Source organism: Rhinichthys klamathensis, unplaced genomic scaffold (genome assembly GCF_029890125.1).
Source record: "Rhinichthys klamathensis goyatoka isolate OS25496 unplaced genomic scaffold, OSU_Roscu_1.1 h1tg000150l_1, whole genome shotgun sequence".
In the NCBI taxonomy this organism is placed as follows: Eukaryota; Metazoa; Chordata; class Actinopteri; order Cypriniformes; family Leuciscidae; genus Rhinichthys; species Rhinichthys klamathensis.
Window position 1 is genome coordinate 1,092,987 of NW_026606685.1, and position 13,089 is coordinate 1,106,075.

The following is a 13,089-nucleotide window of genomic DNA, read 5'->3' on the forward strand; positions in this document are numbered from 1 at the left end:
GTGGTCACAAAATATTTGGGCACTTATTCTCCGTAAGATAGACCTCAGCCTGACTTTCCTGTCTGTTTTTTCTTTTTGTCTTTATGAACCCTCTCTCTCTGGTGTGTATAAACTTGCTGACTTTGTAGTAGGCTACGAGGGGAAAATGGGAAGAAGTTTTTATTTCCTTTTCATGTACAGTATGTGTGTGTGTGTGTGTGTGTTTCTAGGAAACCAGCTCAGATAGTAGATCTGGATTTGTCCAGAACATATATACTGCCATATATTTCTCCTATGGACTTGTTTTTCTGTTTGTCTTGCATTCTATATGATGTAATGTATTCTCATTGGACTGTTGCAACACCACCCCTGGACCATGTATAAAAGCTCAAGTACAACAGAAAGTAAAGCTGAAGTAGTTTTGTAAACATAGATTGTCTTAGATGTTCATGACTCTTTCCATAGGCCTAAAATAAGAATTATAATCTAACAATGTCTGAACATCAGTGTGTTAGATGACAACATATGAAACCAAATGCTGTAGAACTATTGTTCACTAATTTAGTTAAACTATTATGGGTGCAGTTTGTCCAAAGGCCTATTTGTAGGTCAAATACAAAAAGTAACAGATTTCAACTGTTTAAACGATTTATTAAAAGACAACATGAAAATCCACACAGCCAAGTCGTATATACTGTCTTCCGCACAGATCATATCATGAGATGAACCATTCAGTCAGCTCTAGTCCATTACAGGTGGGAATTACTTGCGTTTTCTCTTCTTTAAGAGTGCATCTCTGAGGGCGATCTGAGGGGGAAATGAGTGGGGAAGATCACTATTAATAGGAAACATCACAAACACAACACAAACTGAACTTGAATGGGAAGCGCATGCAGGTTTATTGCATCTAAAGTTCTTAAAGATGTGAAAAGAGCTGCAGGCTCACCTGTTTGTCTCTAAAGGAGCGTTTGCCTTTGGTCCTCACGTCCTGACTGTGTTTCATCATTATGAAGTTCTTCTTTCGTTTCTTCTCCTTGTTACTGGTGCTGGCGAACGGGTTTAGCTTACTCCTCTTTTTAACAAACTCCTTCCTATCAGTCCGCCCAGCCTGAGAGAAAAAAATGTCAAGAAAGTGTAACTTTTAACCTTGTTTTTTTTGCTATGGGTAGCTGACAAAATGCCAATTAATGTGTTTTCTTTCCTTCAACATCAGGATTTTAAGTTAAAAATGATTTTTTTTTTAAATCCTGATATTGAGAGGGAAAAAAATACATATACATAAACATTACCATTCAAGAGTTTGGGCTCAGTCATATTTTTTTAAGTAGTCTCTTATGCTCACAAAGTCAGCATTTATTGGATCAAAAATACAGTAAAAAACTGTTTTTTTTTATTTTTAAATGAAATTTTTTATTTATTCCTGTGATGCAAAGCTGACATCAACATTCAACATCATTACTCAGGTCTTCAGTGTCGCATTATTATTCAGATCATAAAGCAATTTTATTTATAATTTAATTCAGCAAGGATCCATTTGATTTTTTTTATTATATTTTATATATTTTTTTTATACTCATACTTTAGTGCTCATATATATATATATATTAGGGCTGTCAGTTAAACGCGTTATTAACAGCGTTGACGCAAACCCATTTTAACGGCGTCAATTTTTTTTATCGCGCGATTAACGTTTTTTTTTGGCCTAGCAAACTTTGTAGTTCTTTTCACATGCTTTTGCAACAGGATGCGGCATGCGCGGCGCTATGAAACCCATTCATTTCAATGGCTTGCGCCGCGCGAGCACGTTTTGTTGCTTCGTTGACCAAAGCGCAAGCTGATCTAGCTAGACCGGAAACAAAACAACAGGCACACACTTGTTTGAGCTTGCGAGCCGGCCAAATACGTTACGTTTTGAGTGGATGGCGAGCGCGAGACGCCAAAATGGATGCCAATAAGATTCTGAATGGAAAGTTTACTTTTCAAAAGTTGCCAAATGGTTCCAATGACAAGACCAAAGTGATCTGTGTGTTTTGTCGTTGTGAACTGAGCAATCATCATCGCAAAACGTCCAGTCTGAAATACCACTTGACGGGCAAGCACACACACACACACACACACACACACACACACAGCTGATGCGAATTCTCCGCCCCCTCGTCAATATCAGGACCTCGTCAGTATTTCTTTCACCCTTTTATTGATGGACAGTTACATTGTGAGAGATTTATTATTTGCTCCAAGTGAGAATCTTAGTGTGAAATTGAACACAGTATATGCCAAGGTTGTTTTCAATAAAAACATTTGCACAAAGCAAGCCGATCCACTTTTCCATGTTGATAAGAGCATTAAAATGAGAAAAAAAAATAATGGGACAAAAAGAAATCAAGAGACATTTAGAATAGATAAAAATGTGTGATTAATCGCGAGTTAACTATGGCATTAATGCGATTAATCACGATTAAATATTTTAATCGTTTGACAGCACTAATATATATATATATATATATATATATATATATATATATATATATATATATATATAAAATATTATAAAATATTATCCCCCATACTCACCATGGCTGTTGCCAGTCGTGTTTCTTTGTCAGATTTGGGTTTCTTATGAAGATGCTCAATGTCTCTCAGGCTAAGCAACTCTCCTCTGAAAAAAAAAATATATATATGAATAGACTGATTATTATCAGTTCATACCAGTAAAGAAACATCCTGCCCAAACCATGTCCTACCTCTGCTCTTCCTCATCACTCTCTACGTTCTTCCTCTTCTGACCCTTCCCGGGTGCAGAGCTGACCTCTTTGGCCATCTGAGCGATGCGGATCTTTTTGAAGTCATCCTGCGTGAGGAGACGACTCGTGCTGACCACGGCAGCTTTGGCTTTGCGCTCGTCCTCTGGGATACTCTGTAACTTCTCAGCCTGACATATACAAACAACAACACAGGTTCAGATGCAGAATTTCCCATCATTAGAATCAAGTGTAGAATCAGATAAGAAAGTGGAATGATCCTCACCACTTCTGCCTGATCTTCATCAGAGGAGTGATGCACGTTCACCCACTCTCCATCTTCACCATCCTCACTCATGCTGGCGCTCTCCCAGCCGTCTTGGAAGGTAAAGCATTACATTGGAATAAATGTTTTACACACATATTACTCAAATGATATAATAAGCAAATGCTAATACAGATTTTCACATGCCTTCATCTTCCTCTTCATTTGCGTTCTCCTCTGCTTCCAGCACCTCAGCACCAGGGATGTAGTTTTTGGCCTCCAATTCTCCATAGCTCTGGATTTTGGCCTCCTTAGAGGATTCTGTGGGCTTTCCCTGATAACAATAATGAGTGCAAAAACAATAATGTACAATACTATTCAAAAGTCTGGGGTCAGTAAGATTTTGTAATGTTTCTGAAAGAAGTCTCTTATGCTCACCAAATCTACAATTACTTGATCAAACATACAGTAAAAACAATAATATTGTGAAATATTACAATTTAAAATAACTCTTTTTATTTTAAAATGTAATTCCTGTGAATTGTCAGCATCATTACTCCAGTCTTCAGTCACATGATTTTTCAGAAATCATTCTAATATGCTGATCTGATGCTCAAGAAACATTTCTAATTATTATCAATGCTGAAAACAGCTGTGCTGCTTAATATTTTTGTGGAAACTGTCATACTTATTTACAGGATTCTTTAATGAATAGAAAGTTCAAAAGAACAGCATTAATGTCCTAACATTTACTGTGACTTTTGATCAATTTAATGCATCCTTGATGAATAAAAGTATTAATTTCTTCCTTTCTTTCACAAAAAAAAATGATCCTAAACTTTTGATTGGTAGTGTACATCTAGAACAGGATTTCCAGCTAACAATTAATTAAATAATAAAAATGTAACATTTTAATGAATAAATCATTTTAAGATAAACAATGAAAATAAAACATGACATTTTATCTGTTTATCTGCATGTCATGTGACCATTAACAGATGGCAGGGAAACATGAACATGCAAATGTGTTGTTTGTTTATTGAAATATTCATTTAAAATCTCAGGGGGCACTTAAGTAAATATTTAAGTCAAAAAGGTTTGAGTGGCAAAAAAGCTTGGGAATCCTTGATCTCTAGAATGTCTTTTTTTTATTTTTTAATATTTTAAGCTTCTCACCCTGTCTTTTCTGTGTAGCATCTGTGGATTGAGATCTCGGAAAAGCTGGATAAGACCTCTGGCAGACATCCCAACATCTGGAAGATAAACAAAAAAAGTCAAACAGTCTATTCTGTTATCATTTCATTCAAAGTACGTAGCATCTGATGAACAGACTGATAAATAATGACAAACCACACACTTTTATCTTTGTGGGTTTTGTACTGTGTGAGATCTTGAAGCAGGTCTTCTGACATCGAGAGAGGACAGCGGGCTACCAGTTCTTTTATAGCGTTGATTCTGAGATATGAGGATGAACAAGAGAGACATTCATGCAAATGAGGGACAAAATAACAGTATTTTGCATTAAACAATTTAACATTTCAGTGTATTTTATTGAGCTTTACACAGCACCTACCCAACTGTCATGACCTCCCCTGAATTCCTGTCCGTAACAAAGTTATTGGCGATGGTCATGATGACTGGCTCAACGATCTGTAGATGTGACAGTAATTAGTTAGAACACTAAAAGTTCAGGGTTGGTTAAATAAGTATTTTGCATTTTAATTGATTTTAAAATGTAATTTATTCCTGTGAATGCAAAGCTGAATTTTCAGCATCATTACTCCATCACATGATTCTTCAGAAATCATTCTAATATGCTCAACAATTTGGAAAACAGTTGTGCTACTCCATATTTTTGTGTATATTTTACAGTGTATATATATTTCAGGATTCTTTACTGTCACTTTTGATCAATTTAATGCATCCCTTCTAAATGAAAGTATGCATTTCTATAAATAAAAACAAAGTCTGACGAACCTCGATCGCTGGTGTGCGAGGCGTGTGCACTAACAAGGACGCTAAACAGTAAACACGGCATTCTCTAGCAGTCATCAGCCTGCACAACTCTCACTAACTGGCCTCTGTTACACACGCAATGCAAGAGTGGATGTCTATTTATCGTAGCAGAAGCGCAACAAAATAATGCTTCACGAAAAATAAAGCGAAGATGAACGAACGACAAGGAAGCACAAAAAAATTAACATACATAGAGTAAATACAAACAAGAATTTGTTGTTAGTTGCTAACAGCACAGCAGCTCCAGGCAAACAATAACACTCAAACCCAGTGTTACTCACGAGTGGAGCCAAATCAAAGCAACACCCGCGTCTGTTTTCAGGCCTTCTCGCTTAGCTCTCTCCAGCGCTGGAAAGCTTTTCTAAAATTAGCGCGGGTCCTAAAGGTCTTTCCGGGTCATAACCTTCCAATTTCCAGTGATATTCTTTTGTAATGTCTCTCAGCCATCACTCTTTCTACAGTCATTCTTCAAATCTCCCTCTTGCTCGTTCTCTCTCCTCCACCGTCACACGGCCCCTAATGCTGATTGGCTACATGTTTGTTGTTGTGTCTGGTTTTGTCAGTCCGACCAACTTTCAAACAGCGTTTTACCTCACCTTCGTTTAATGATATATAAAGGCCTCATGATGAGTTCTTACCTCAGGAGGGACCAGCTGATGGGAGGCCTGGGCGGCACACAACAGAATTTTGGTCACCTCTGAAACAAAAACAACAAATTAACACGAGGAGGACATAAACATGGCCTCTGAAGACACGAGTATTAGATAAGAGACATTAATGATGTGTTCACACTTGGCAGTTTGGGTTGTATTAAAGCAACACCAAGTGACTTTTCCTCTGCGGTCGCCCTACAGGTTGGAAGCGGAATTGTCCATTACTGGTGTCGTAAATAATTTAGCCTACCGCAGCCTACTGTCGCACGTGCACGCACATGCTCTCTGTTTATCCAGCACCGGCTTTGGAATCAACAATGGCCACAGACAAGGTAGAGTATGATGCATGATTTTATGAAAGTGTAGTTGTAGTCTACTGTCGAGTACGCTCCAGCTATCGGCAATTGTAACGCTTGCCGTAAAGCAAGTCAAATTTGTAGTTTTCTTAGGTCTCATTCGCACTACATAAACGCGACCCGATCTGGCAATCTTACATAGCGTGGATATATCAGATATAGGACCGCAAAGCGGTGGCATAAGTGCATTTCACCATATCACGACCTGAACCACCACTGAAACGATTTTGAAAACATTATTTTAAGGTACTTAGAGTTGCTTTAAAACAAACTCTGGTGTGATTGCTCTGTTGAATAAGTGTGAACGTTGCCATCCGAACCCTGGTGCACACCAAACAAGTGGACTGAAAAGGTGGTCTCTGGTGCGGTTTGACTGAAATATGAATGCAACAAGGACCAAAGACATCTAAATGAACCAAAAACAACCTAAAAAGGACAGAAAACCTAAAAACATACCTGTTTTTTCTAGGGGTGTAACGGTACATGTATTCGTATTGAACCGTTTCGGTTCGAGGCTTCCGGTTCGGTACGCATACAAACCGAACGATTCCTAGGACCATTTTTCCTGCCGACAAAATTCACGCTGGCGCGATCACCACAACGTTGCGCAACATCAAATGGCAAGCGTAATGAAAGCAGAACGAAACTGCGCTATTGTGCTTCACGGATCGTTTATCAGTTCGGAGCAGCAACATTTGTGCAGCGGGAGCCGATCTCGATCAAGCGACACTGTTACAACCGTTACAACACAGCGCTAAGAGATCCAGTAAAGAAAACATTTGAGTTCGCCACTGAAGTAATAACATCGCTGCGAGATCTAGTGAGAAGCATTCAAATTTCTCCGTTATTAACCGTAGATCTCTATTAGATCAAACAGCGCTGACGTGGACACCAGGAGAAATATTGTGCCGTGAATGAACTAGTAATACTTTACGTCCACAGACCAGCAACATTCACCATGGATTTAATATAGTAACACTAACTGTAACCAGTTTGGCTGGAATAGTGAAATGCTTTCAAGTACTTCACACATCTTTTTCCAGCACTTCAAAACTCAAATATTATATAAATAAATAGCCTATATGAAGAGTTCAGATGCAAAAGCCTCTATAAGTGCCAATTGAAATTTTCTTCTAGAATGATCATTTTTATGAAGCTTGTACATTTAAGTTCAGTAATTTCACTCAAATGACAATAGGCAATCTTTATTGCCATTTAAGTGAAATTACTGAACTTAAATATACAAGCTTGATAAAAATGATCATTCTAGAAGAAAATTTTAAATGGCTTTTGCATCTAAACTCTTCATATATTTAAATGTTATTTTTAATGTGATGACCAAAACATTATTTGTTCATCCTTCAAAGATGACCCCCATTTATAAACCTGAAAGTTTCAAGATGTAGGAAAACTCACTTATTTAAAAAATATTTTTCTTTTAACAAATAGGAAATTTCTCTGGCATTTCTTACTTTTTGCTGTATCGAAAACGTACCGAACCGTGACTTTAAAACCGAGGTACGTACCGAACCGTGATTTTTGTGTACCGTTACACCCCTAGTTTTTTCTAGTCATGGGATCTATGTTGCCCGTTACAGTTCGGTACAGGCATCAGAACCGCCATCTTCTAGCAGCAGATGTTCATTTGTGTGCAACGGTGGAATTCCTGCCGCTGTATTGACTCCTTTACACATTTTATAAATTCTTCACGAGTTCTCAGCTGGTCAAAATACCATCATATGTACGCACATACAACTAGTGCATTAATACGTGTATTTTCTCTTTAGGATCGGTCTTAAAAATGACAGTGTGATCGCTAAGCGAACCAGGACTAAATGTATTCTTTTCTTTTTTGGTCTTGACCAAAAGAACCGAACTGCAAGTGTGAACACACCCTAAAAATACTGAAGTGAATTACACATTATTTGTGTAAGTATTCTATAAAGACAGCAGTGTTTACCTCTCTGGTGAGGCTGAAGGAACCGCTGGACAAACGGATAGAAATTAAAAAGGAAAAGCTGTAAAGATGAAAACAAAACAGGTTAGATTAAGTTAATGAGAAAATAATGAACCATAAATGTGCAAATGCTCACTTATACATTACCTCATGAATTCCCACGAGTCTAGAGATGAGCTCCATCATCATGATCTTCACCTCGAACCGTTCGTTTGAGCTCTCCAGCTGCTTCAGGAGCTTCTCTGCGAAATCTGAATAACACAGATATAATTATTAATCTAGATGCTTTTATAGAAAGTGATTCACAACATGGATCAGTTCTTGTGGGTCTGAACCTGCAACTTCCAGGTACCAGATCTTTAACCACTACACTACATCACTACATGTATGTTGTATTCTGTGTAAGTGTGCAAGGGTGGTCTGACCTTGTGGATCGTGGATCAAATGGATGGCGGAGAAATTAAAAACCTCCACTTTCTTCTTCTTTTTATGTTTCTGAGGAAACAAAATGAAAATTACAAATTTAGCAGTGACATTAACAAAAAACATCAATTTGCTAATTCTGAAACGATTCATTTAACCTTGAGGACTTTCATTGCTTTCTCCATTTTCCTCTTATTTTTGGACGTTTTCTTTCCGGTGGAATATCGGATCATTAGATCTCTGGTCGTTGGCCCATCATCCTGCAGAGGAAAAATACATTTAATAATTATTTTTAATATGTAAAGTACACTACCGTTCAAAAGTTTGGGGTCATTAAGATGTTTTTGGATGGAAGTGTCCTATGCTCATCAAAGCTGCAATTATTTGAACAAAAATACAGTAAAAACAGTAATATTGTGAAATATTACTACAATTTAAAATAGCAATTATCTATTTGTTTCTGTGTTGCATTTTCAGCCTCATAACTCTCCAGTCTTCAGTGTCACATGATCCTTCAGAAATCATTCTAATATGCTGATGATTTGGTAAACAAGAAACATTTTCAGTGTTCAATGTTTTATTCAAGTTCAAAAGAACAGCATTTTTTCGAAATAGAAATCTTGTGTAACATTATAAATGTCTTTACTGTTGTTTTTGACAAATTTAATGCGTCTTTGCTTAATAAAAGTATTAATTTCCTAAAATAATAATAATTGAATGACCCCAAACTTTTGCATGGTAGTGTACATACAAGCAGCAAGCGGAAGAAAAATCTGCACTTATTTTACCTCCGATTCTGAATCACTGTCTCTCTTTTCATCTTCATCTTTTCCCAGGAAGAACTTCAATCCAGCTACAAGGATCTGAGAGGAGACAGGAATTGTTAATTAGAAGAGATCATAAGCTCTCGAAAAGCAGCCTTGTAAATAAAGTTATAATATAGTGTATAACAAATAATAAAAGTGTCCTTAACTAATATGTCATTAAATGTTTTAATACTGGAAATCCATACATATTAAATTAGAGAGAAAAGGCAAAAACTCGAACCTTTGTGACTTTGGAGAAACACGCTGTGGTGATGACGTTCACGGTTTTAGTGTCATTCCTGATTAGTTGATGTGGGAATGAAAAACAGTTATGACTACAGATCATATTACATGGCATCACATAATATTACAAAGATGCTTCTGTTCAAGGACTCACCAGATGTTTCTTCTGTAAAGCTCAACCATCACATCTAGAGAGATCTTGGCAGCAATGGGGTTTGAATCCCTCAGCATGGTGTACATGAAGTTCTGTAAGGTCTGAGCGCAGAAGAAACAAAAGTGCTGAGTATTTATTTCAAAACGGAGGGAAGGGAATCTCATAAAGTCATATTCAGTGTCATATTTCACCCCAAAATATAAATGTAAAGAAGTACATGATACCAATTTAGATGGTAAATTAAGGAAAGAAATCTAATCCAAATTGACTATCCTTGTTTATGAAATAATGCAGTATTTATAAATGATATACACAAAGTTTTTTTAAATTCATGTCACCTCTTAATCTTTAATCAAAATAACTTTCCCTCTCGCTTGCAGCGACATCTCTTCTCTTCTCTGATGATGCGTTTACTGGCGTGAGGGCGGGGCAACCTGTCACTCACATGAGATCCACCAATAGCAAACCACAACCACCCAATCAATTCCCAATGGAGAAAAAAAGTCCCACCCTACATTTTTTATTGTTCGAGAAGCCATTCCTCTATATCATTAAAATATTGTAATGTTATTATTATAAACAACGCATTATATTTAATTTGAGATGTTATTTTTAACCTTTAATAATAATAACAGCAGACAGGGCTCTGTATGTTTACAGCATTAGGTGAGATATTTTTTTGGAGAACAATTAACATAACGTATCTACTGTACCTAATATTTATCCAAAGGAATCGATATTGAATCAAGATCAGAATCAAATCACAAGAATTGAAATTGTGAAATTTGTGTCAAGCAATAATAAAAACAGTAGCATACCAGTCATTGTACCATGTAAACAATGTGTTGTCAATAAACTTAATAAAATTTTGTTTAGTCACCAAATGTTTTGACAATCACAATACACTTATTTTTACATCCCCCTAATCCCAATCCACCCATTTTATGTTATGGTATGTTACATTTTCACTGTTTACAATGGCAGGGCCTGCCATCTTGTCTTTTTGGCTAGATGTTTCTGATAGCACTTCAACCCCAAGGGGAAAATCCAGATCAAATCCCAGAAGGGAAAATCAAAACAAAATAAAGTTAAAACTTGTTTTGAACAATTTCTTTGTCATCTGCAGATTGATTTTAAGTAGGGGGAAAAAAAATCTATTTAAATCGTAGATCGGATTTTTTTTTAGGACATATCGCCCAGCCCTAGCCCAAATACAAGCGGCTTACCGTGTTCAGTTTGTTGTTTTTGTGCTTGGCATTGATATTTTTGATATCAGTCACAATGTGGGTATATAAAGTCTGAGGAGACAGAGGACATTTTTTTTTTCAGTAGGCTTTGCAATAATTCAACGCAGCATTCAAGCATTTGCAATAATTCTAAAAACAGAATTGCACTGCAAAATTCACAGACCTTTCGCAAAAGTTTGTCATGACAGCGCAGCAGCTCAAAGAACAGTCCCAGAAGACTGGTGGGACTGACCAGATCTTTGTTCCTCAAGAGGATGAGGGCTTTGCAAAACGTCTGAAAGAAATAACAAAAAGTTATTTGTTTAGAAAACAGATCTTCAAAAGTTAAAGGTACACTATGTAACTTTGTAAAAACTTATGTAAAATTGTCTACATATGTTGTGAGCGCGCGTATCCAAAAAAAAGATAAAAGTTGCTCTGGCTACTTTGTATGGTGTGGGAGCGGCATATGTTTGTTCTCACAATGAGCGAGAAAGGTTGACATAGAGCTCACTAAATCTCTAATCTAGTCACACGTTTTAAAAATGCTAAAAATAAAACGCGACAGAGCTCGAAATAAAACAAGAAACAACATTAGCTTGGCTTTTTGGAGAACTGAGGGATTTGAAATGTAAAAGTGACGTGGAGATGACGTTTATATTCCTCAACAGGTGAGTAAGGTATTTTATTGAACAGATAAATTGCCATATGTAGCTCTCTAACAGAGTCCATTAAGCATTATCTATTGTGAAGGGTCATATTCATCCACAGAGCCGAAGCACACCCAAAAATGTTCTTAATGCAGTTTTGTTTTTTAACCGCTAGAGGGTCAAAAGTTACATAGAGTACCTCAAAATAAATAGCTCCTACTCTGAAAGAAAGACTGTAATAGACTGTCCGGATTGAGTTAGTTTAAACTAACCGACATACTAACTGTTCTGTAAAAACTTCATCTGAACAACAAATATCATTCGTACCATTCTGAGATCTGACTCCAGCACCGTATGATGGTTTAAGAGAAGATCAGTCAGCTGCTGTGGGAAGTCTGACAGCTCCTCTAAGTAACAGTGTCCAACCTGGAGACACAAACCACAATCAGTCAATAACCGTCTCATCCATAAGAGATCAAATGCAGAATAAATGGAGAGCACATCCATACCTGAGCCAGGAACATGACCAAATCAGCCAGGTCTTTGTTGGATTTGTCAGGCTGATGTTTAAAGATCTCCACATTTGACTGATAATGACGATACTGCTGCAAAAACTGGAATGACAACAAATTGAGCTCATTTATTAGTAGGGGTGTAACAATATATTGTTACAACATATCGCAATACAAAAATGCAACAATGTGTATCGTGGATACTAGTGACAATATGTATTGTGTATAGTTCACCCAAAATTAAAATTACTGTGAGAGAAAAAAATTCACGTTTACAAAGTTTTAGTGTCAGTACTACATTAACTACTATGTAATGTTGAATATAATGTATAAAAAATGCAATGGGGAAATATTTATGGGTCCTGATATTGCCAAATGTCTTATATTACCAGTAAAAAGTGGCCTACATTATTTTAAATATATCTAGTCAGTGAAAGAGTGCAAGCATATCCGTCTAAAATAATTCTGTATTTTCAGCTTCAGAATCATGAATATTTTTATTCTGGTGACAATGTATGCAATAATATCGTATCGTGAGTTCAGTATAGCATTGTGACATGAGGGTATCATTACACCCCATGGATAAAACTAAATGTGAACATTTATTCCGTATCACTAAGTATCTATTACAGTTACTAGCAGTACCAATTATCATAGCTGATATCTGAACAACAGATCCCCATAGCAATTTGTTAATAATAATAGAATAGTAACTTCTAATGAATACCGTTACATACTTAAGAAAATTAAAGTTACGTAAATAGAATAGTTACATAAAATTAGACGCTCATTAGGTTTAATGAATACATCTAGCTTGTCATAGTTCAGTGCAATGTCATATAACGTTAATTATTTTGGTTACTCGCGACCAGGCCAGTTGACAAATCCAATAGCAAGTGTCTTACCTCCTCCGTATAGCACTTCGGATCCCTCTTGATCAGATTTTGCAACTGTGGGAGGTTCGTCGGTAATTTGTTATTGTTGCGGCCCGACATTTTTGATTATCTTATAATACGCGTCAGAAAAGAACGTTTATTTTGACTGATTAGATTATTTTGTCACCAGCGTGGCTCATAAGGAGGCCGCCATGTTGCCAGCGAACTACGGA

At 36.7% G+C, this 13,089-nt stretch overlaps 1 protein-coding gene across 1 annotated transcript; it reads right to left on the reverse strand.

Moving 5' to 3' along the window:
- Nucleotides 1-609: 609 nt before the first annotated feature.
- Nucleotides 610-13,089, reverse strand: sdad1 (SDA1 domain containing 1). Its single transcript, XM_056258274.1, has 22 exons — nucleotides 12,887-13,089; nucleotides 11,979-12,083; nucleotides 11,797-11,895; nucleotides 11,004-11,114; nucleotides 10,820-10,891; nucleotides 9,594-9,694; nucleotides 9,438-9,495; nucleotides 9,179-9,253; nucleotides 8,549-8,650; nucleotides 8,393-8,462; nucleotides 8,115-8,218; nucleotides 7,971-8,028; nucleotides 5,640-5,698; nucleotides 4,559-4,635; nucleotides 4,343-4,440; nucleotides 4,162-4,238; nucleotides 3,193-3,319; nucleotides 3,007-3,098; nucleotides 2,724-2,911; nucleotides 2,554-2,638; nucleotides 926-1,087; nucleotides 610-786 (listed from the first exon to the last, which is right to left on the reverse strand). The coding sequence occupies exons 1-22, from the start codon at nucleotides 12,974-12,976 to the stop codon at nucleotides 742-744; spliced, it is 2,055 nt and encodes a 684-aa protein (XP_056114249.1). The 5' UTR covers nucleotides 12,977-13,089; the 3' UTR covers nucleotides 610-741.